Genomic DNA, 23,545 nt, shown 5'->3' with positions numbered 1-23,545 from the left:
CCCATGAACGACGACCTAGCAGCTGTCTGGCTCCTAGCAGGTCTGCATGTGACGTGAATTTGGCAGCTGACTGGGCCTGACACCGGCTAATTCCATGTGGGGTGCTGCTCTTTGCAGGAATCAGAGCGCATTTGGGGCATCGTCCCCTGCATCACCGATGGCTTTCCTGCAGCTCAGCTCTCAGGGCCATGTTTGTGAGGCATCTGATCGAGGGGCGTCCCCTCAGTCCCCTCAGACACCGGTGCCCTGCCACCCCCGAGGGACACTCACCAGGCTCCCTCCTGGCGAGGACTGAGTGGAGGCATTGCCGCCATGGGCATCCTGTCCTGCACGCCTGCCCTCCTTTACCTGCTGGCCGAGCGCAGCCGGGACCCACATCCTCCCCGCGGCCCCTGCCAGCCCTGCCAGGGGAGATGGGCAGGGCATTCTAATGGCTGTGATTTCCTCCCATGAGTGTGCACGGGCTCAGCTCCCCTACACCTCACCCCTCCTGAGGCAGCGGCCACTCCCCTGATGGGGGCAGGCGCGTCCCATTGCTGTCTCCCTGGAATCCAGGGCCCAGTCTCCCAGGGTCTGCCTTCCCATGGGGCCTCCTGGGTCCCTACCGCCCTCCAGAACTCCTGGGTGGTTTTGGTGTCAGCATGTGGCCCTTTGGGGGTTTTATCTTCTGGGTGGCCAGCTCTCCCAGCCCCCTGAGGCCGAACCAAGTTGTGATTCTGCAGCCCAGGGTGTCGGGGTCCCTCCCAGCTGCTCCCCAACTATAGATGGTCTTCATGGCACTGGGGTCGTGCCCTGGGCCCAGAAGAGGGGTGGATGGGTGGTGTCTGGCCAGGGCAGCCACTCTCCTGGCTGGCACTGAGTCGGAGGCGGGCATCCCACCAGATGCCCTAACCTCCACGTCCCCCTGTTGGCACCACGTGCACACACGGTGGGGATTTTCACTCCTCGGAAGGACAACCACAAAGAGAAGAGTGAAACTTTTATTTGGAAACTTTGTTGAGAACACAGTTGAGAAAAACACAGGAAGGAGTAAAAAATAAAACGAACCAATAAAGAGGGTCTTCAGTAAGATGCAGAACCACTCACTCCCCTGAGGAGAGAGCTTGGGCACATCACCGGGTGGCCCGGCTGCCAGGCCTCGCCGTACACGGGTGGTGGTGGTGGGGTCGATGGGATAGCACCTTTGTTCTTGGGGTTTGCCAGGACACGGGGTCAAGGAGACACTACTGAATGCAGCTCCCTGGAGATGCTGGGCAGCGTTGGCCCGCTGCCCCGAGCCCTCGGGCTGAGGCTCGGCCCAGGCGACGAGTGACGCGACCCTCCGAGGACGGTTTAAGAAGTCCTCTCAACCCTGGCTGCCCAGGCGAAACGCAGTCCGTCATCTCCCGAGAACTGAGTAGTGGCTTTGACTTTAGTGTAAATGAGATGTTACGTGGAGGGATGTGTAGGGGTACTGAAGGGAGTGGGAGCAGCGGGCAACTGACACCCCAGAGAAGTGAGGTCTCGGGGTCCTGACGGGCTGGGGCGGGAGCCTGCGGGAGGTCTGGGATGTTAACTCGGGTTCAGGTGCGCGGGGGAGGTGGCAGGACCCCGCTCGCATGGCAGCTTTTCAAGCTTTTCCTTTAAAAAGACCTAGCTAATCGGGTCGGTCAGGAAGATCTACGTCACATTTCACTTGGTTTCAGTTTGGGGGGGCCGGCTAGCCCTGGGCCACCTTCCTGGACACCGTCTGGTAGAAGACGCCCCGCAGCAGGGCCTGGTAGCTGGGCACGCGGAACAGGTGGCGCTCGCCGAAGGCCACGTCGTACTCGGCCGTCTTGCCGGTGACCAGGACGCGGACGTGCGGCTCGTTCACCTGCTGGCCCACCACCACCACGAAGACCTCGATGCCCGCCCGCTGGGCCTCCTGCACGGCCTTCTCGATGGCGGCCGCCGTGGCCCCCTGCGAGTTGCCGTCGGAGAAGAGCAGCAGCCTCTTCTTGGCGGCGCCCGGCGAGGCCTCGCGGTAGAAGCGGGTCACGTAGCGGAGGGCGTCGTTGACGTCGGTGGCATCGTTGAAGAAGTCCATGGCGTCCACGGTGCTGGCCAGCACGGTGTAGTTCTGCAGGAACTGCAGGGCGGCGCGCTCTGGCTGCTGCTGCCCGGTGCCGCTGTACTGCACCACGGCCACGCGCACGTCGTGGGCCGCGGCCGCCTGGCCCGCCGTCAGGAAGCGCTCGGCCAGCCGCTTGGCGAAGCGCTTGGTGGTCTCGAAGTTGTGGCTGCCCACGCTGGCCGAGCCGTCTAGCAGGATGGTGATGTCGGCCGGGGAGGAGAACGTGACTGCGGGCGGGTAGGGGATGGGCGAGTTGTTAGCACATGGCAGGGCCTCAACATGGCCAGGGGTAGGGGGACCGGCCAGAGGCACCGAGCCTGGGAGAGCCAGAGCCCGCCAGACTGTTGTTATCTCCAGATCCTCCCCACCGGGCACCCCCCACACACACACGTACACTCACAACGCCCTGCCCACACCCAGGTACTCACTCGGGCAGGTGTAGTCTGGGCATTTCTTGTCTGTAAGAGAAAAACCCCACGCGGCATGAACCCAGCGATCACAGGGACGACTGGTCTGTCTGTAACCCCCTCCCCCAGATGACACCAGCGCATCTCCGTGGACGGCACGGTGTGGCCATGCAAATAGGCGGCGCCCCTGAATGCCTCGCCAGCACCCCACCTGGCCCCTCCACCCCACCAGGAAGGGGTGTCCCCTTATTCAAGGGCAGATCTTTGAGGGGATGGAGTGGCCCCCAGGCATTATTTCATGGTCCTTACACCAAGCCAGTGAGGGGTGAGGCAGAGTCTTGACCCTCTGAGAATGGGGAAACCGAGGCTCAGAGAGGGTTGCAGGGCAGACGCCCCGTGATGGGCTGCCCCTGTGCCACACTAGCCCCAGGCACGTGGATCACAAGCCCACTGTGTGGGGAGAGGGCCCAAGTCTGACCCCGGCAGCTCTGGCTGCGGCCAGCACTGTGATGCCCTTCCAGCCCAGCTGGGTGGGGCCCCGTGCCCGCTGGCCCCCGCGCCCACCTATGCAGATCTGGGTGGTGATGTTCTTCAGGAAGGCGTCCTCCAGCAGCTCGGCGTAGTTCTCTTTGACCAGCGAGAGCCCCGGCCGGCCCTGGGAGACCAGGCCTTGGCAGGAAATCACGTTGAGCTGGTCAGAGCCCGCCACGAAGCCGAACACGTCCTTGATGCCCACGGAGACCACCTGTGGGGAGGGACCGCATCAGCCAGCCCCAGTGGGGAGAGTGCCCACACTGCAGGGAGCGAAGGTGGCCGTGTGCGGCGTGGCCGTGGCCCCACCTGAATGTCAGGGCCGCAGAGCACGCTGAGGGGTGTGGTGTCCCTCTGGGTGTCCGAGCGGCCGTCTGTGATGACCAGGGCGATCCGGTTGTTCTGAGTGGGTGGCAGGAGTCGGTCCCGGGTGTACTGCAGGGCCTCGCCTGTGAACGTGCCGCCCGCCATCCACTGCAGCTTCTTGATGGCTCTGTGGGGCCACAGCAGGGTCAGCACCGGGGCCAGGGCTGGGCCAGGGCCTGGGCCAGGTACAGGGTCAGCACTGGGGTCAGGGGTGAGACTGGGCCTGCTGCAGGGGCTGGGTCAGCATTGGGGTCGGGGGTGAGCCTGGGCCTGCTGCAGGGGCTGGGTCAGCACCGGGGTCAGGGGTGAGCCTGGGCCTGCTGCAGGGGCTGGGTCAGCACTGGGGTTGGGGGTGAGACTGGGCCTGCTGCAGGGGCTGGGTCAGCACCGGGGTCGGGGGTGAGACTGGGCCTGCTGCAGGGGCTGGGTCAGCACCGGGGTCGGGGGTGAGCCTGGGCCTACTGCAGGGGCTGAGTCAGCACCGGGGTCTGGGGTGAGCCTGGGCCTGCTGCAGGGGCTGGGTCAGCACCGGGGTCAGGGCTGGGCCAGGGCCCAGGCCAGGTACAGGGTCAGCACTGGGGTCGGGGGTGAGCCTGGGCCTGCTGCAGGGGCTGGGTTAGCACCAGGGCCAGGGTGAGCAGGGGCTGGGTGGGCTCTTGGAACTGCACATATGGCTGCATTGCACTCACTCCTTGAGCTCCTGGGCGTTCCTGATGTTGGGGTTCCTCAGGTCCACGTGCTCCTGCATCTGGTTGTGGCTGTACTGCACCACGCCCGCATGCGACTGTCCGGGCTCAAACTGCACGGGAACAGGCACCGAGGTCAGGTGTGCCCCGGCTGCCCCTCACCCTCCATCCGTCCCAGGCCAGGCCTGGTAGTGGCTCTCACATGCTGGTGGTTGGGGTTTTGGCTTTGAGAAACACAATGCCCTGTCTCCCAGAGCCCCCGGGACCTGGCCCCTCTCCAGCTCGGTGTCAGGGAAGATTCCTGCCTCCTGGGAACCACCTTCCCCAGTGCGTGGAGTCCAGGGAGGGACACACCTTGACCAGCTCGTCCCGGCTCAGCCGGTCGATGACCTTGATGATGAAGTCCTTGGCGATCTCAAAGTTCTGCAGCCCAATGCTCTCGGAGCTGTCCAGCACGAACAGGATGTCGATGGGGCCGCACTTGCACTCTGCAGGGGGTGGGGGCAAGGGCAGCTGCTGCTCTATGCCATGCAGAGGAGGTATGGGGGCGCCCCACCACCCACAGGGCCGTCTACCCCAGAGCTAAGACCACATGAGTTAGAGAGTGACACTCACCACAGCAAGCTGGGGAAGAGGAGAAAGAGGAGATTAGGTGACGAAAGACCCCGAGTCTTATGTGAACCCCCCACTCGCTCCCCACCTCCTGGGCCTCCCTCACCAGGGTTCCTGGTGCCTCTCGGTGGGAGGGGAAGGGAGGCCAGCAGTGGGGTTGAGAGTGGCCCAGCCCCCAGGGACATTCTCGCAGGTGGGACACACACCTACGCCCCCCCCCCATGCTCTTTCTAATAGTTATTCAAAGTGGAGACACTCACAGCACATTTTCATAATGATGTCCAAAATCTCGCATTCCTGGGGAGGAGAAGACACTTGCATGATGGGCTGACTGGCCAGCCAGCCAGCCAGGGCTGCCCGGGTGCTGGGTGAGGCCGGCCCTCTGGGTCACCTTCCCGGGGACCTCAGCCAGGCTGGGGTGGGCAGGGGCTCTCACTGTCCAGGGTGTGCCCTGCTCTGACCTAGGCCCCTGCTTCCAGGGCACGGGTACCTGAGGGGGTCACTGACATGTGGCCATCATGTGCCCCCCGTGGCCGTGTTCCCCTGTGCCCGTCATGTCCCCGGTGGCTGTCACATGTCCCTCCAGTGGCCATTGCATGTCCCCCTGTTGCTGCCAAGGGTTTCCACCCCCATGGGATCCTGAGTGGTCAGCCCCTGAGGATGTTCACAGACACCCACTTACATCCGGTCCTGGTGGTCCCGTGTGTCCCGGGGGTCCCTGTCAGGGAGAAGATGGGAGGAGGGCTGCAGGGTCTGCCCTGGGGCCCCGCTCGCCAGGTTCCTGAACTGTGGGTCTGACAGGAGCTCTTGGCCAGCCCCCCTGGCCCTCGGGACCCCACCTCCCAGCAGGAGCCCCCTGAATGCCAGGGACAGCGGCGGCTTCTGAGCATGAAGGGCTGGGGAGAACCGGTAACTGCCGTCTATTATGCGACCACGTCAGCACAGTCTCTTCTTGGTGCCAGCGGGTGTGCTGGCTGTGACCCTGTGTGCAGCCCGCTCACGCTCACGGCCCATCCAGTGCAATGGCACCTCCTCCGTGGGCAGGGGCCCCAGGCCTGGGTGCCAGACCTCACCCGGGCCCTGCCCTGGGCTTTGCTGTGCTTCTGTCTCTGTCACCTGGTGACTGGCCCCCTTCTCTCTCCCCATTCAGCACCCCCAATGTGCCCTTCAGAACTGTCTCCTCTGATGCCACCTGTCAAAGTCCCAACTTCCCCAGAGACCTGCTCCCCAAATTCCCACCTCCTCTCCCCAGACCCCTCTCCACCCATTGTAGCCTCAGAGTCGCAGGTGCATCCACCCCGCACCAGCCCCCCTGGGCCAACCACGCCTCCACTCACCTGGGGGCCTTCAGGGCCCCGGTACCCCTTTGCGCCTTTGACACCTCGGGGTGAAACGTCGTTGTTCTGGAAGAAAAGAGCTTGTGTCACAGACACAGCCACTGTCCCCCAGAGTCCTCCCTTGGGATTTCACAATGTGTGGGGGCGGGGGAGGTGGCTGCACTCACGTCCTCTCCGGGGTCTCCAGCTTCTCCCTCGTCCCCCTTGAGGCCAGGGTAGCCTTTAGTGCCCTGCAAGGGGACAAGGAACACACAGTTAGTGGGGTGTAGAGTCCCTGAGCAGGGGCACATGCTGGGCTGGTGTCCTGCCCAGGGTTAGGGGGTGCAGAGTCCCTGAGCAGGGGCATGTGCTGGGCTGGGACCTGGCCCATGGTTAGTGGGGAGCAGAGTCCCTGAGCAGGCATATGTGCTGGGCTGGGGTCCGGCCCAGGTTAGTGGGGTACAGAGTCCCTGAGCAGGCGTGTGTGCTGGGCTGGGGTCCGGCCCAGGTTAGTGGGGTACAGAGTCCCTGAGCAGGTGTGTGTGCTGGGCTGGGGTCCGGCCCAGGGTTAGTGGGGTGCAGAGTCCCTGAGCAGGCATATGGCTGGGACGCAGCCCAGGGTCTCCGGGAGGCAGCAGCTGGCCCACGTCTCCCGTGGGCGCTCAGCCGAGCTCCTTGGATGGCAAGGCAACTCGTCCACCAGAGGCCTCCTGGCTGTTCCTTTTCTTCACCAACTTTTCTATTTTAAATCAGCTTCACTAAGGCACAGTTTATATACTTCATTTCATTTTTAAGAATAAGTTTCAAAAGGAAAAAGACAATGGAGATATTGTCTGCCCCACATGTGTGTTTGTCCATGTGAGAGTGTCTGTCCTTGTGTACAGGTTTTCTGTATGCACGTGTGTGTGTGTACATGTGTGTGCACATACCAGTAGCCTGGGGATGGGCATGTACTTACATTTATCCCGGGAGGGCCCCTGCTGCCCGGATAGCCCTGCAGGGGAAGGCAGGACAGTCACACCCGGCTCTGACACGGGCCCCATGGACAATCCCAGCTCCAATCCCTGGTACAACCCGCTGGACAATCCCAGCTCCAATCCCTGGTACAACCCGCTGGACAATCCCAGCTCCAATCCCTGGTACAACCCGATGGACAATCCCAGCTCCAATCCCTGGTACAACCCGATGGACAATCCCAGCTCCAATCCCTGGTACAACCCGATGGACAATCCCAGCTCCAATCCCTGGTACAACCCGATGGACAATCCCAGCTCCAATCCCTGGTACAACCCGATGGACAATCCCAGCTCCAATCCCTGGTACAACCCGATGGACAATCCCAGCTCCAATCCCTGGTACAACCCGATGGACAATCCCAGCTCCAATCCCTGGTACAACCCGATGGACAATCCCAGCTCCAATCCCTGGTACAACCCGATGGACAATCCCAGCTCCAATCCCTGGTACAACCCGATGGACAATCCCAGCTACCAATCCCTGGTACAACCCGATGGACAATCCCAGCTACCAATCCCTGGTACAACCCACAGGCCCAAGTTGTCCAGCTGGCCAAGGGGTGGGGGTGGGGCACTTACAGGGAAGCCGGGGAAGCCTTCAGTGCCATTTCCGGGGGGGCCATCTTCACCCTGGGGGAGAGACCAGTCCTGTCACTGTGGGAACCACGCAGGCCTGGATGTCTCCAGACAGCGTGGGCACAGGGGTGGCGCTTTTGAGTCCCTCGTCAGCCTGGAAGGCGTCTCCCTGCCCGGACTGCCCTGGGGGCCCACCTCTCCCCGGTCCCAGGAGCAGGCGGCAGGCAAAGCGTTCAGCAGAGACCACAGTGACTGAGGGCACAGCCACCTGCGGAGGATGCCCCCATCCAGTTACCAGACCAGGACCTTCATTTAGACCTTATGAGCCTGGGGCTCGAACCCAGGGCTTCCCAGGGTCTCAGGCAACCAACCAGGTGTCAGCCCCTCCAGGACTCTGTGCCCTCGGGCCCATCACTCACCCTTTCACCCATCAGTCCAGGGTCTCCGGGGGGTCCTGCAGGCCCTGGGGCACCTCTGGGACCCTGAGGAGGAGGGGAGTAGGTTTGACAAGAGTAAGTGGCACCTGAGGAGGAGCAAGGCAGGTCTGGGGCACGAGGTCTTACAGAGGAAAACCAGAGGGAGAATGAAATAAAACAGCAGACAAATGCATAGCCCATGGACACAGACAACAGGATGGGGAAGACCCGGGGGTGGGTGGGTAGGGGCTGGGCGGAGGCGGGGAAAGAGGGTGAAAATGGGAGACAGCTATACTACTGTCAGCAATAAATAATATGTTAAAAATAGATAAAATAGCAGCTGGGCAGTGATTAAAGGAAGGATTCTAACCCTATGGTCCTGGGGCTGAGTCCAACCTCCCGCCTGTGACCCACCCAGGGGCACCTGGGACCTGACGGGAAATGGACAGGGGCCCACGGGGAATCCGGAGCAGCCCATGAGCCCAACAAGGGCGTTCGGAGAAACCAAAGGACCCAAACATGGCTCCAAGCATGTGTCAACAGTGTTTTGAAAAATTGTTAGGGTTTTAGGGAAATGCTGACAATAAAAATTAATAAAAACAGACCTGGTGAAGTCTGTAAGGCATAACATGCAAAGAAAGAAAAAGAACTTGCAAAGAGATAAGCCAAAATGCTCATGTTATTCATCTCTGGGTGGCTCTATTGTATTTATTTAGTGTTGTTGGTCTATCATGGTTGGTACTATTTTAAATTTCAATTCTCTTTTTTATTTTTTATGCGTTTTCCCAATGTTCTAAAAGTCCCAAGTACTGAAGTGAAATGAAACATTCATATGTGCTAATGGTGCAGGGGGCTCTCCCAGGGAAGTGCTGGTGGAGGGGAGGGGGTCTGGGGTCAGGGTCGGCCCCTCCTGGGGCCAAGGCTACTCACCTCAAGCCCCGGGGGCCCCTCATCTCCTCGGTACCCTTTAGGTCCAACGGGGCCCGCGTCACCCTGCAGAAAGATAGACATGCCCGCTGGACCCTCTCTCTGCCCACACCAGCCTTCCTGGCTTCACCGGCTGGCCTGCTCCACACGCCCTCCCTGGAGGCGCATCACCTGCCCTTCTGGGCCCAAGGTTGGGGTCCCCTGAGTACTTCACAGACATCCCTGGCCAGGCCGGAGGAAGGACAAGCGCACATTGTTCACGGAGCTGCTGGACCCCATGCGCCCCGCTGAGACCCTGCACTGAGGCCCTGTTGTCAGGTGGGTGTGTCCAGAAGAGGTCCTTCTCAGACAAGGTCCTTGCACAACTGTGTGCAGCCCCCTGTTACCCAGCCTGTTCCCTCAACCACGGGCAGCCAGGAGGCAGCGGGCATACTGCTGCCCTTGCCACAGCTATGCACGCGTCCAGCTGCGGCCCGAGGTCCTGGCCCTGGTGCGTGGAGGCACGTTGGGCTGTGTCAGCAGAAATAGGAAGACCAGGGGCATGATACAGCAGTTCCAGAAGGACACATGGACAAGGGATGGAAATAGAGGAAGAAAGTGCATTGTAATGGAGAAACTGTGTTGTAACAACGGGCTTGCTTCTAACCATACAATATCCAGGGGTGGGCAAAAGTAGGTTCTCTTTTTCATTAGTTGTGATACAAATAATGCAATAATAACTAATAGTGCAAGAATAAATTCTGTGTTTCGTGTACTCACAGTTGTAAACCTACTTTTGCTAACTCCTCTATGCTCCAAAGGAATCAAAGATATACGCAAAAAATACAGTAAGAGGAGTGGGCGTATTTGGAATCCTGTAAATGGGCAGGACATCCACACCACACCACGGATCTGAAAAGTGCCTGCAGGCTCGTCACAGCAACTGTGACACAGGCTCCAGCGGGGAAGGAACAACCTTGTGAACCACCAGGTGCGGCGACACCCGGGACCAGGCTCAGCTGTCCCATGAAGAGAGGACACGGTTTTCACCTGAGGAGCTAAAACGCACACTCAGAGTCTGAGATCCCATGGCAAAGGTGTAGGTACAGTCTCCACTGTACACTCCCGAGGGGAATGTAAGCTGGGGCTAGACAGACAGACAGGTAGAAGTATTTGGCAATTCTCTCTCTCTCTTACTCACACACACACACACACACACACACACACACACACATTATTTGGCCAAGAAATTCTCTAGAGAATTGACATTCTGGGTATAGTCTTGGATGTATTTCAAGATGGATGAAAGATGGATGAATGGATGGATGTATGAGTAGATGGAGAGATGGATGGATGGATGGATAAATTATAGGCATAGATAGATGATAAATTGATGATGAATAGGTGATAGATAATAGATAACGGACAGAGATGGGCAAACAGATAACGGATGGATAGGTAGATGGGTGGCTGGCTGGGTGAATGGATAGATAGGTAATAGATAATGGATGGATGATATATCTTAGATAAATGTCAAAGTAGATAGATCATGGATGGATGGGTGGATGGATGGGCAAACAGACAGATGGAGAGACAGAGGAGCTGACAGTGCGAAGAAGACGGGTGTGGATATTTATGACAGTATCCTATCTAATAAAGAGGGAATATGCTAATTAACCATCACTCTGTCACAAAGATGGCTGCACCCATAGCTGAGGCCAAGTTCCCATAAGGAGCCACTAGTTTTCCTATAAAGCCAAATACTGGGGAAAACCCATGTGTTAACTAAAGAAGAGACGGGCCACTCAGTGAGTTTACACATGGGCAAGTGAGAGGTGCAGGGCAGGTCTGCACCCCTTCCCGACTCCTCTCCAGCCCAGCACAAGGGCAGGCCAGACCTCTGCTTCCTCAGGTCCCACTCTCCTCCCCTTCCCCAGCATGGCCATGGAAGTCTGCACCCAGGAATTCTGGAACCTTCTATGCCCTACACGCCCAAATTGATGCTCAGCTTTTGGATCTCACATCTGGGCTCCAAAAGCTGAGTGAGTCCTCCCCTCCCCCACCGCCTGTGTGTCCTGGGGCTCTAATGTGGGGCACCTCCATCCAGGGCTCCGTCCCCAGTGACCCAGCCTTGCCAGGCAAGGGCGGGGGTTGTGCCCAGGGCCCTGGGCTCCCTCTGCTGCCAGCCCTGCCACCCCCTTCCATGTAATTACTGGCATCCACCCCCCACGTCCCTCCTCTAGCACCATCCAAGCCAGGGTGCCCCTCCCCACCCACTCTGAGGGCAGAGCTTGGGGGCGAAGTGGGAGTCTGCTCACTCGGCTCTGTGTCCTGCCAAATGCCCACCAGATGGCAAAGGGGTCCCTCTGTGAGTACTGGGCATCTGGGGCCACAGGGGCTGGGCCCGCCCTCATCGGTCCCCATTCTGCTGCTCCAGCTGCCCCAGCCTCCTGCAGCTGGCTCCAGACCCCCATATCCCGAGGTCTCCCAGGTCATCCCCCCTGGGAGAGAGACCTCCCCACAGATTCCTCACACATGGACACCCCCTCACATCGCCGGGTTTCCTACCGGGTCTCCGGAGACACCGACAGGGCCTTCTCGTCCCTGGTCACCTGGGGGTCCAGCTTCACCCTGGGGAGGAATAAGGCGGTGAGGCGGAGGCCGGGAAGGGTAAGGCCTGGGGGGCTAGAGCTGTCCACGTGCGCCTGGGCCGCATCCTTCTCACTCTTCCCAAGTTTTTACCACGCTGTGGCCACGTGCTCAGCTGGGCAGTGACGTGTTGGTTTCAGGAGGCCCAGCAAGGGGGCCTGCAGCTCCTCCTGGGGCCCAAGGCCGTCCCTACGCTGCTCACTAGCGGGGTCCTGGGAGCGGGGCCCCATCCCAGGTGCTCTGACCCTGTCTGCCAGGGGTGCTTCCTGGGAATGGAGGCCAGGCTTGGATTTGGTCCCATTTCCTGATCTCAAAGGGGTGGGTTTGGAAGGGGGTCAAAGCCAAGTTACCCCTGCTTTGATGTCCCCCCCCGAGCCCCGCCTGGGGCCTCACAGTGAACTCACTCTCCCCACTGGGCACCCGAACACGCACCTGCCCCTCAGCCTCACACGGGGAGGAGGGGGAGGACGGCCCGGCCCACATCTGAGGCTGGGAGCTCAGCACCCTTTCCCCTAACTCCGGATGTGGGTTGGGGCCTGCCCCCCACAAATCAGGCAGAGTCTGCCTAGTGCCCGCCCTCTAGGTCTAGCAAAGCCATGCCACTCAACCACGGGGCCACCAGCAGCCTCGGCCACAGGCTTGTGCAGCGCGGCTTCCCACTGTTCCTGCTCTTGCAGGTTTAACAAAGAAAAGTTGTTCCCAAGAACACAAGCTGTCTGCAGAAATGTGCAGGGAGTTGTTGTGGGAGGCTGCAGGAATTTAGAAAAGCCCTGGCGAGTGGGGCAGGGCTCGGGGCTAAGGGAACCATGTCCCATGGAAGATAAGGGACAGCTAGGTGAGTGACAGACAGGTAGCCTGAGGGGAAGACACGGAGCTGGAAACGCAGAACGCGCTGCTGTGGAACATTCCAGACCCCACAGTCAGCGTCCTGAAGAAAACGCCTGTGCACCCGACAAAACCTCAGGGAGCGAACCACTGTGTCTCCCTGTGATTTTAGGTGGCCGTCTCCGTAGGAGCTGGTCCTGGGTGATGAGGGCGAGACCCTGCCCTTTGCCCTGCTTGCCTCCTCCCAGGCCTGGCTCCCTGAGGTCTGGGTGGGGCCGAGGGCAGGAGCTGAAACAGAAATCTAGGGGCCAAGGGGATGTGTCCTGCGATTCTGACAGCCTGTCTTCAGCCTGTCCCCTCAGCGGAGTGGGGTCCCAGCTTCATGCACGGTGACTCACTGGGTCTCCTCGCGGGCCGCGCACGCCTGGGGTCCCCCGTGGTCCTCTCTCCCCAGGGCCACCCTGTGTGGAGAGAAGCAGAAGGAGGTGAGGTTGCAGCTCCAGACTCCTCAATGTGGGAGGGACCCAAGGGCTGGGCACGGGACCGATCCCCATGCCCCTGCGGGCCCCCAGCTGGCGATGTGGCCACACCTGGCACAAAGCAATGAGGCCCAGAGCCCAGAGCCCACCCCGCTGGACTCACCCTATCTCCGGGGGGGCCGTCTGGTCCTGCGTTGCCCTGGGATGGAGAGGAATGAACAGAAGAGTTAGTTTGAGAAGGGAACTCAGCCTGAGTCTCAGGAACAGGGAGCAGAGGCCAAACGTGGGTGCTCACCTCGTCGCCGGCCTCGCCCTTCTCTCCTGGGGGACCAGGCTCTCCGGGGTTTCCCTGGGGGGAACAATGCACACTTGTCCATCTCTGGCCTGGCCAGTGCCCGGACTGCGGCTGGCCCGGTCCTGGCGGCCCCTCCCGGGGCCTGGGCCCCACCCTGGCTGTGGTGGAAGGAGGGTGGGGTGGGCGCCCCGTGAATGCTCACCTCATCTCCGGGGCTCCCTGTGCTCCCTGGCCTCCCAGGCTCCCCATCGGCTCCAGGCTCACCCTGGAAAGATCAGAAGGGTCAGCCCCGCCTGTCCTTGCTGGGGGGACCAGAGACCCCATGCCAGCCCTGCTCACCCAGACGTCAGGCTGCTGCCCGGCCAGCCCCACGCTCCTCCCGTGCCCCTGCACAACTCCGCCCGGTCGCTTCCCCTGCCGCCCACTCCTCCCAGGGACAACCCAGGTTCTCATTAGTGAGGCCCAGTTTCCGGGAACTCGGCTCGGGGCCCAGTCGGTAATCCGTGAGCTGGAAGGTGATACCCGAAAATGCATTCCCGGAAACCCATGCGGTTAGAGGGTTGGAGCGTGTGGGGCGGGGTCCACACAGCTTCTCCGTCTCTCCTAGCACTTCCTGCGGCCACGAGAAACCCCAGGAAACGCCAGCAACAAAACTCAGCCTCAACCCCGAACAGGATAGCTGTGCTTCGCTGGTCTGCCCGCTGGCCGCCATCAGCGTCGTGCCTGCTCTTAAGTTCTGATTCCACGTGAGCAGGGAGGCTGTGCCGACGCTCCCGAGGCAGAGGGCAGGTGCGTGGCGGCGGGAGGGTCCGAGGCTCAGTGATGCGTGGCAGGGAGCGCTCCCTTTGGGCAAACTCACCTGCCCACCAGTTGAGTTGTGATGTGACCCGTAAGCTTTGTTTTCTGCCCTTCCCAGCCCCAGCCTCCCCGCCTGCCCACTGAGCAGAGCAGCCAATGAAGCCGAGACCCAGCCCCCAGGGGGCTCACGGCACCCACCTTTTCTCCCTTCAGTCCGAATGCGCCCGCGTCACCCTTGGGCCCCGGGGGTCCTTGGACACCCTGGTGAGAAGATGGCAGAGGTCAGTCCAGGGTCTTAACCAAGCCCGCTGGTGACTTCTTCAGAGACAGAAGGGTATGAGCCAGTGCTCACACCTGAGAACTTACAGTCTTAAAGCATCGGCGAGAGAAAGTGACTTACATCGAATCCAGGCGAGCCCTTGCAGCCTGGCAGGCCAGGGTACCCCATCTCCCCCTGGAAGGAGGAAGGCAGGTTTGGTGGTCCAGTCTTTTGATTCTGGCTCACCCACCCCCTCCCAGGAAAGCCCCACTCCAGAAGACACCCTGAGCTTGGCCAGGTGGCTTGGGGTCCACTGGGACCGCGGGCTCGGCAAGAAACATCTCCTACCTTCCCCACTACCTCCAAATTGCCCAGAGGTGCCCACATGGGGTCTCTACCTGCCGATGTCTGGAGAGATACCTGGCTTTGCCTACCGTCCCTTGTCTGACCTGTGGCCCTGGCCACCAGCCCTTTCCCCTGCCTGGGGGTTACCTTCATGCCGTCCACACCGTCGATGCCGCGCTTGCCCTTCTCGCCCTGTGAGGTGCAAAGGCCAAAGGGTCAGATGAAGGTCAGACAGCACCCACCTACGCTCAGAACACACGTCCCCACCGCCAAACTCACCTTGTAGCCTTTGGGTCCCCTGGAGCCCTGTAGAGACAGGAAGGAAGGGTGAGGGCCGTGGTCCCCCTTGTCATGGGGAAAGTTCCCCAGAAATTGGCCAGAGAGGCGGAGGAGGACAGCCAGGAGGGGGTGGGCCTCCCAGATCCCCGGGGAGGGCAGCACCAGCCAACCCCCCACCAGCTCGATGGGGCCCAGCCACACTGGGGACGGGCAATGTCGTCCTTGTCCAGGTGAGGGGGGCTGCACAACCCAAGTTGTGCCTCACTCACCTTCTCCCCTCGGCTTCCTTTTTCTCCCTACACAGCAAACAGAGGAGGAGAGGGGGCTGTTACTGGGGTCCCACACCCGATGCCCTGGGGGAGCTTGGATGCCCTTTGGCTCAGCCCCAGAAGAGGCCGCTGGGGAGGGAGGGGAGACATACCTTCATCCCCTGGTAGCCAACGGGCCCCAGGTCGCCGGGCCTTCCCTGAAACACAAAGGAGGGTGCGCGTTAGACACCCCGGGGGGCAGGGCAGCCCCCACCCAGCCTCCTATAGCCCACTCCACGCAGGCCCCGTCCGTCAGAGAGACTGGCCCCCTGCTGGCTGGCACCTGAGGGAGCAGCCCTGCTGTGAAGGCCCCACCTCCACTCCTGGGGGGCTCCTCAGGGAGTTCCAGGGAGGGGAGGGGGAGGTCAAGGGTCCCCAGGAGGAGGTAGGGGTGGGCTGTGGGGAGACTGGCCATGGCTGAGGCAGAGGGCGTGGGACTTTGCTGGCCACCACCCCCACACCCTTCCCCCCCTCCCCCCCCCCCCCCCGCCTGCCCCACGGAGCACAGGCTGGGCCTATGGGGAGGCCTGAGGGGATATGCTAGACGGGATGTCCGTGCAGTGCACCCTCCGGCCCTGGCTGCCCGTGTGGCCATGTCCTCTGAGGACCGTGACCATGACACTCAGACACCAGCCATCCTTCTGGAAGTTTCCGCAGCCTGGTCCCCCAGCCTCAGGCTCCCAGCGCTCCCACCCCAGGGTCAGGCGTTTGGCACTCACGGGGTCTCCGGCTTCTCCTTTCTCTCCTGGGAGACCTGGCTTCCCTCGTTCTCCCTGGAACACAAAGCAGATCAAGGTTAGGGGCAGTTTCCCGTGTGTTTCTGCAAAGCTGCGGAAAGGGCCCTGCTTGCTTGCATGGTCTTCAGGCACCTTCCCCACCGCCCGTGGCCCGTCTTGGGACATACGAGGTCAGTTCCATGTGTCCCCTCCCTCACACCCCACCAGGCTGTGGGGCTGCCCTGCTGGCTGGACAGAGGCCCCCGAATCTTTCCTCCCTACCATCCTATGCCCCGTTCCTGCTGCTGTGCTGGCCTCCCAGGCGGGCCGCCACATGGGCACAAAGACCCCGCCTCCCTACCCCCCTGCCCCAGGGAGCCCGGCTGGTGTGGCTCCGTGATTGAGCATCAACCCATGAACCAGGAGGTCACAGTTCGATTCCAGGTCAGAGCACATGCCTGGGTGTTGGGCTTGATCCCCAGTAGGGGGTGTGTAGGAGGCAGCTGACCAATGATTCTCTCTCATCATTGATGCTTCTCTCTCTCCCTTCCACTCTCTGAAGTCAATAAAAACATATTTTTAAAAAAGACCCCCTGGGAGAGGCTGGCTCAGCTCCCGTGGCCAGTGGCCACATGGCTCCATGCCACGGAAGCTGACATTTTTTAGGAGACGCCAGAAATCTGGACTTTCCTGAGCAACGTCCCAATTTGTAAATACCAGCAACGCATCTTGATTTTCCAAACCTCCCTGCATAAGCCACCCTGGCGGGGGCCCAAGGGCATGCCCATCCCCCATCGAGGCCCATCTTCAGGAGCCAAGCACTCAGGCGACACTCAGAAAGGGCCAGCTCCTCCACCACAGGAGGGGGCAAGGGTGCTGTCAGCCCCCCGCCCCCCACGCCAGCCCTGGGCCACCCCTTGGGCCTGGGGGTCCCTGTGCCTGGACTCTCTCCCCATGGCTGGGGCACCGCTCTGGTAGGGATACTTTCACCATCCCCACACCCAGCCCAGTGGCAGGTGCATGGTGGGTGCTCAGGACGGCCGCCTGGGGACCACCGTGTCCCTCACACCTGGGCGCCAGGCTGCAGGGACACGTCTCCCACGCTTACTCAACACCTCTCTCCTGGACGTAAGCCAGGGTGGGGTGCAGACACTCACCTCGTACCCTGGGTCACCCCGTGGTCCGGGAGGTCCTCTGGCGGGCTGCACGGCAGAGAGAACTGTCAGCCCAAGACAGACCCTCCCAGGAGGCCCCAGGGCTGGGCGGGGGGCACCCACTCACCTGGCACTCGAAGGAGCAGCACTGCCGGAGAGGGGACAGAGTGACACGTCAGAAAGCCGAGGCGCAGCTGCCGCGCCCCCGATGCCTGCGGGTGCTCAGAGGGCTCGGCTTGGGCGCCCAGCTGGGAGCGAGGGACCAGTGGTGACCCCCTGGGCAGTGGGGGAGGGTAGGAGTGGGGGGAGGGGCTCTTACCACTTGTTCCACATTATTTTTCTGAAAATGAAATGAAAAAGTCAAATTAATTTACATTTGCGGCCACAGGATTTCCCGGCACCCGGACACGGGAGGTGACAGTGCGGGGCCACTCACGATCATGTCGGTGATGGTGTCGATGGTCTGGCTGATGACCTCCTCCGCGTCGCGGCTCTGCCCCCAGTCCGCCGCCGTGAAGTTGCGCCGGTACGTGTGGTCTGTGGCGATGATGCTCAGCCGTGGCTCCTGGGGTGGGCACAGCAAGCACAAGGGCGATGGCAGGAACCAGGGTGACGATGACGGCTGGGAGTGCAGACCCCTCCCCGTCTCTGCTCCTCCCCACGCCCTGGCTGCAGCTTGGTGCCTGGTCTCTGCACCCACAGGCTGTGTCCTGTGCCCCCTCCCAGGCCATAGGCCCAGGACGGGGCTCCTACCAGGTGGTCGGGCGTGATGGCCACTGAGAAGACTTTGATGCCCAGGTGCTTGGCCTCATTCACAGCATCCTCCAGGCCCCCGCATGGCTCCTTGTAGCCCTCCAGGGGGTGCCCATCGGTCACCACAATCAGGTACTTGTTCTCCTTCAGGTGGGAGCCCCTGCAGGGGGTGGGCAGCGTGAGACTCAGCCTGGCTCCCTCCGGCCACCTCTCACCCTGACAGCACAGGACCCCTTTGGAGAGCTGAGACCTGGTGCTGGGAAGTGAGGGGGGGCAGACACCCCGAGGGAGACCCAGACCCAGCTCTGCAAAGCCGTGTTACCTGTTACACTGAATAATGTTTTTCTTTGTTGATCCTGCTATAAAGTAGGATCATAAAAACAGACATTAAGCAGAAAACAGAGTTTTGTGGGGTCACATTTCCCTCGAAGACTATTTTGGCAAATGCACATACAGCCAGGGGAGAGCACGGGTCCTCATGCACCTTGAGGCGTCCTGACCTGGAGCCTCAATCACAGGCAGTGGGGGGTGGGGGTCGGCTCCAGGTATGCCCTCTGTGAGTGGGGGCACCGGGGGCTGTGGCTGGGCTGAGCCGCAGCCAGGAACCAGCCCGCTCTCTGGACATGGTGGCTGCTGCCTGCTCACCGCTGCCAAGATTCCACGTAGTGTGCACAGCCAGCGAAGGGATGCTCTTACAGGGACCCCTCCCCTCTGTGTCGCCCTCTCTGACCCTGTCTTTTGTTGTTGTTGTTAAATATATTTTTTTATTGATTCAGAGAGGAAGGGAGAGGGAGAAAGAGATAGAAACATCGATGATGAGAGAGAATCATGGATTGGCTGCCTCCTGCACACCCCATCCTGGGGATTGAGCCTGCAACCCGGGCATGTGCCCTGACCGGGAATTGAACCGTGACCTCCTAGTTCAGGTCGATGCTCTACCACTGAGCCTCACCGCTGGGCTCTCTGTCCCTGTCTTCTAACGTCTCTCTGTTTCTCTGTCTCCGTGGCCCTGACTGCAGACAGCACCTCTGCTTGGCCCGAGGGTGGCAGTGATGGGGCATTCCAAGCCCTTCTGCTTTCACTGGCTGAGAGAGAGGACAGCTCCGGGGGGATGAATGGACTCAGTGACCCTTGGTGGCCATGACGGCAGGCTGGGCAGCGGTCACTGGCACGATCCCTTTGGCCACTGGGACTGGTCCTGGGGGATCTTGGGCACCAGAGCTTGGTTTGCCAGTGGGCAGCCCAGGCACCTGGCGAGTTTGGGTGCAGTGACCATACGTGGGTCAGGGAGATGGAACCCTCCAGGGACAGGGGCCTGGGCGGCTCCCAGAGGCAGGAGTCATGCCTGGGATGAGGCCCACATGTGCACGGGCCCGGGGGGGGGGGGTGTGTGTGTGTGTGGTCCTCACCCCACCAGCAGCTCCTCCAGCCCCTTCTTGATGGCGCAGTCTGTGTAGGTGCCCTTGCCGAAGTACTTGACCGCGTCCACGCTGGCCTTGAGCGCGTCGCGGCCGCTGGGCATGCGCGTGAGCCCGCGGATGATCTCCACCTCGTCGCTGTAGTGCAGCGCACCTGCGTTCCACACCAGGTTGCGGTCGCAGCGGTAGTACCTGCGGGTGCGAGGGGTGAGCACGAGCCTCCGGCCACGCCTGTGTTCACCGGCACCCGGGCGGCCTCCCGCTCCTGGGCTGTCCATCCAGCGCAAGGTGACCGCCTTTCACAGGTGGAGCAGCACCCGGCCCATTCCGCCCCAGAGGACGGAGCCGTGGGCTGGACTTCACATGGGCCCTGAGACGCCTGCTCCCTGGCCTGGTGGCCAAGCCTGGGAAGGCCCGCGAGGTCAGGAGGCACGGGCTCCAGCCAGCCAACAGCAGCCTCAGCGCCTGATCTCCAGGGACTTCGGCTGAGAAGCTGTGTGGGCCTGGACGGTGATGGGTCGGGCGATGGGAGCAGACTAGGGGGACTGGGCAAGGCCAGCTCTAAGCAGGACACTGTGAGGGGTCCCCATGATCTGACTGGGCGCCTCTTCCGCTGTGTGCACCTGGACCCTGACGCTCTCAGTTTTGTTCTGCCCAGGCTGGGGGTGGCCTGCCAGGCAGCCCATTAAGCAGATGGAGTGACTGAGGCTCCTGTGGTCATGCTAACAGTAACAACCGCAAGAGGAGCCTATTCCAGTTCACAGGTGGGGAAACTGAGTCACAGGAGGTTGAATAGGGGCCAAGGCGCCTGGAGGGAGATGGCGGCCCACATGGCTGCCCCAGTGTTCCTCCCCAGGCACCGTCCACCCGGCCCCCAGCACCTGGGCATTTGGGGTAAGTGCGGGGTTTCAGGTATCATAATGCTCTGCATTGGGCAGCCACGCCCTCTGTCCCTGCAGCCCCTTTTGGTACGGGAGGCTTGGGCCTGGCCAGCAGGTCAGCAGGGACAGAGAGGGTCTAGGGATGGGGCCCTGCACAGATGGGCCGGGGAAGAGTTGGGTTCTGACCTGTGCCCCTCCCCCCTCTGCTCCGTCCTTCACCGTGGGCGTGTCCTGTCCTTGGCCACACCCATTGCTCCAGGCTCTCCCCACCCCACCTTCCCAGTGCTGTTGATTGGTCACACCCATGAGGGAGGGAGGGAGTGAATGAATGAGTGTGCCATGCCCAAACCCAGACAACCGAGCTGGCAGCCCTCCCAGGCCCCCCTGTCTGCAGCACTGGGTACACTGGGACACTGCATCTGGACACAGGCTCTGACCAGTCATGTGGGCAGCGGCTAGTGTCCAGATGGTTGGCAAGGTGCGCCCCCTCCAGGGTCGGTCAGGGCCTCAGGCCAACTCCCTAAACCTGCTCAGTTTGGTGTGGGAGGCAGTTCCCTGTATGTATTGGGGTGACAGGAGCCCCACATCACAGCTCTGGCCCTTTGGCCCTCCCTGCTGACCAGTGCCCTCCCCGTAGCCTGGTCCACCTCAAGCCCTTCTTTGGCCCATCTGAACCACCGAGGACATTGGGAAGGGACTCGAGTGGCCAGACCAGCACTTCCCTGCTTAGGTAGGGAAGTTGAGGCTGGCTCTGCCTGCTGGGCTGTGGCAGGCCTGGCACCAGGCCGGCCGGTGCCCTGGGCCCGCTGGCCTTTCCTCTGAGCGGCTGTAGAAATGCAGGAGAGAGCTCAAGGCGTGCCCTCCTACCTGTCTTTCAGGTTGTCGATGAAGCGCTTGGTGAAGGCCTTGACCTTGTCCACCAGGGCCCCATAGGGCTTCAGCCGCAAGGCCACGCTCTCGGAGGTGTCCAGCACGAAGAAGAGGTCCACGGGGCAGTCTGGGCCAGGGAGAGGAGACCGTCAGCTCATGCCCTGTGCCCTGAGGCCACACTGAGGCCACCTGCACCCACTTTCCCTCCCAGCCCCTCTCACCCCACCAGCCACCTCCCCGGGCAGCCACTCCCACTGCACCCAGTGGCCTCATCAAGGAAAGCTGGCACCCAGCGAGGGGGTGGGGTGACCGTGAGAACCCCCACATTCGGTCCTGAGAATCCTGCCAGGCCTCCGGAAGGCAGGGAGCCCCGCCCTGGACAGCTAAGGCTGCTTTCCCACTCGGTGTCCGAGTCGAATTTAAAAGTCCCAGGGGCATGAGCTTCAGAAAAAGGTGCGTGGGAACAGGTAACCATGTTTCCTGACTGACTGCCAGGCAAGGAAACCAATGGGCTTGACTGAGAGGGAGCAAAACTGGCACTCGACGGCCAGGACAGCCGCTCACGGGGTGCTGGAGGCTGGGACCCAAATGAAGTTCATTCTCCCACCGGGCCCTCTGGACCCGCCCGTGGTGCCCATAGCCCAGGGGCCGTGCTGGAGGAGCCTGGGGAACTGGACACCGAGCTGGGGAGTTTCAAGCATCTACAGCGAGGCCCATCTACAGCTCTCACGTCAAGGGAAGAAGCCAGGCCCCAGCCCTGTCTCAGCAGCTGCCGCCGAAGCACAGTGGGAGAGGCGGCTAGTCCACTCACCTTGGAAGGCAATGGCCCTCTCGGCTGCCGGGAGGTCCTGCGCGGTGGCCCAGCAGGCCTGCAGCAGCAGGGGAAGCAGAGCGTGGGCCAGCCTCATGTCCCCGGCCTGCGTGTCACCATCGAGCGAGGGCAGGGGTCAGGGTGGGCTGAAGACAGCCAGAGAGAGAGAGAGAGAGAGAGAGAGAGAGAGAGAGAGAGAAAAGTTGCCTCTGCTCTTGCGGGAGTTACTGCCCGGGAAGGAGGGAGGGAGGGGCCGAGGGAGGAGGAGCGGCTGGAGGAGGAGGCTGGGGCGGGCCCAGGGCTGGAGTGGAGGCCGGGGTCTCCTCCGGCTCAGGAGTGAGTCACTGAGAGAGAGAGTCTGGTCTGAAGCAGCTTTGAGGCCAGGACACTGCTCAGCTGAAGGAGGTAGTGCAGCTGAGTTCAAGATGTCTGAAAAAGAACCGTCACCCCAAATGAATTTCCTTGCGGTGTGTTTTGGTTGCTTCCAATCCAGAATCTTCTTGTGGAACTGATCTGCATGTTTACCAATCCCCACACTAACTCTTCCTCAAATGAGAAGCCGTTGGTTTCAAATCCTTTGCTTTGTCGGATTTCTGAGTTATTTTTCATGTACATATTTCTTCAGTCTAGTCAAATACATATTTGGAAAAGACATTTCAATTTTTACCGTGAGAAAACAAAGTCAACAAATATATGTATTCGAGACCCTGTGGGGGTGGGTTCCAGATGTGGTCAGATCACCCCTGCCTCAGAGAAGGTTCCAGAAGATCTTTGCTGGAGCTGGAGCTGTTGACACTTGTCTAAAATCAGCCTAAATGGTTTATCGTTTAAAAACATACAAACGGGTATAACCATCATAAGGAAGCGTTTGAGAAAAAACTTCAGAAATTATACTTCTCAGGGATTGTTCTAGGGTTTCTTCCAATATTTTCTTGGTTTCCCCCAGCTACGTTATAGGATTTTTATAAACTAATTGACGGGTAATCTTGCTGCAGCTGATTTCCTCCGGATTGTGCCGAGGGCATTTCTCCCTGTGCCCTGGGGCTTGGTGCTGCGGCGTCCAGCTTACGGGCGCCCCGTTCACACGGGGTCAGATCCACGTGCAAGGCTGTGACCTGCTCACTCGGCCTCTCCAAGTCTGAGCTGTTTTGTTTGCAAAGAGCGACAACCCTGACATTCCTGCAGGTTGTGTGTCACACGAACACAGTCGAGGCCCAGCCAGGCCATGCATGATTCCGAGATGGCAGCTGGGCACTGGGCTCAGCCACGTGGTTGAGTGATTTGTTACCCAGCAGGCAAGAGCACACTGTCTATACAATGGAAAGAAACGTCCACCTTGCTCACGCCGGGGCAGCTTTGTGTGGCCTGAACTTCTCTAGGGCAGCGCCGTGTGGGTCTGCCGAGCGGAAGGCTGCTCTCGCTCAGGGGCCACCCGGCCCAGATGGATGGGAGGTGCCTTCAGAAAATTTTATTTTTCCTTAAACAAAAAAGATACATGCTCATCATAAAGAGATTACAAACACAGAAAAACACCATTTTGTCTCACTACCCAGAGGCAACCAGAGCTAACACTTCCCTTTCTCTTACAGTCTTTCTGTTTAAACATGTTTACCGACATATGGTCACCTGCTATATACCTGTTTAGACACCTGGTCTTTTCTGATAATAAAAGTGACATGTAGGCACTAAAGAAAAGATGCAAAAATACAGAAAATATAAAAAGGAAACTAAAAACCACCCTGCACCCTACGTCCAGATGTGCACAGCTGGCTTGCTGT

General features: G+C 60.6%; 1 protein-coding gene across 1 annotated transcript; it reads right to left on the bottom strand.

The window, feature by feature from the left end:
* Positions 1–966: 966 nt before the first annotated feature.
* On the bottom strand, positions 967–22,022 carry COL6A1 (collagen type VI alpha 1 chain). Its single transcript, XM_079767321.1, has 35 exons — positions 21,768–22,022; positions 20,954–21,083; positions 19,197–19,397; positions 17,788–17,947; positions 17,471–17,599; positions 17,354–17,374; positions 17,162–17,182; positions 17,038–17,082; positions 15,884–15,937; positions 15,278–15,322; positions 15,126–15,152; positions 14,857–14,883; positions 14,725–14,769; positions 14,374–14,427; positions 14,172–14,234; positions 13,378–13,440; positions 13,176–13,229; positions 13,044–13,079; positions 12,800–12,862; positions 11,496–11,558; positions 8,952–9,014; positions 8,025–8,087; positions 7,609–7,659; positions 6,972–7,007; positions 6,202–6,264; positions 6,035–6,100; positions 5,380–5,415; positions 4,958–4,994; positions 4,701–4,709; positions 4,440–4,573; positions 4,089–4,198; positions 3,343–3,526; positions 3,067–3,247; positions 2,524–2,553; positions 967–2,322 (listed from the first exon to the last, which is right to left on the bottom strand). Exons 1-35 carry the CDS (start codon positions 21,862–21,864, stop codon positions 1,700–1,702), a joined length of 3,084 nt encoding a protein of 1,027 aa, XP_079623447.1. The 5' UTR covers positions 21,865–22,022; the 3' UTR covers positions 967–1,699.
* Between the last annotated feature and the right edge of the window lie 1,523 nt (positions 22,023–23,545).

This window comes from Cnephaeus nilssonii, assembly GCF_951640355.1.
Source record: "Cnephaeus nilssonii genome assembly, chromosome: 3".
Lineage (NCBI taxonomy): Eukaryota > Metazoa > Chordata > Mammalia > Chiroptera > Vespertilionidae > Cnephaeus > Cnephaeus nilssonii.
The sequence above is the reverse complement of the archived record's forward strand: the minus strand, read 5'-3'. Positions and strand labels throughout refer to the sequence as shown.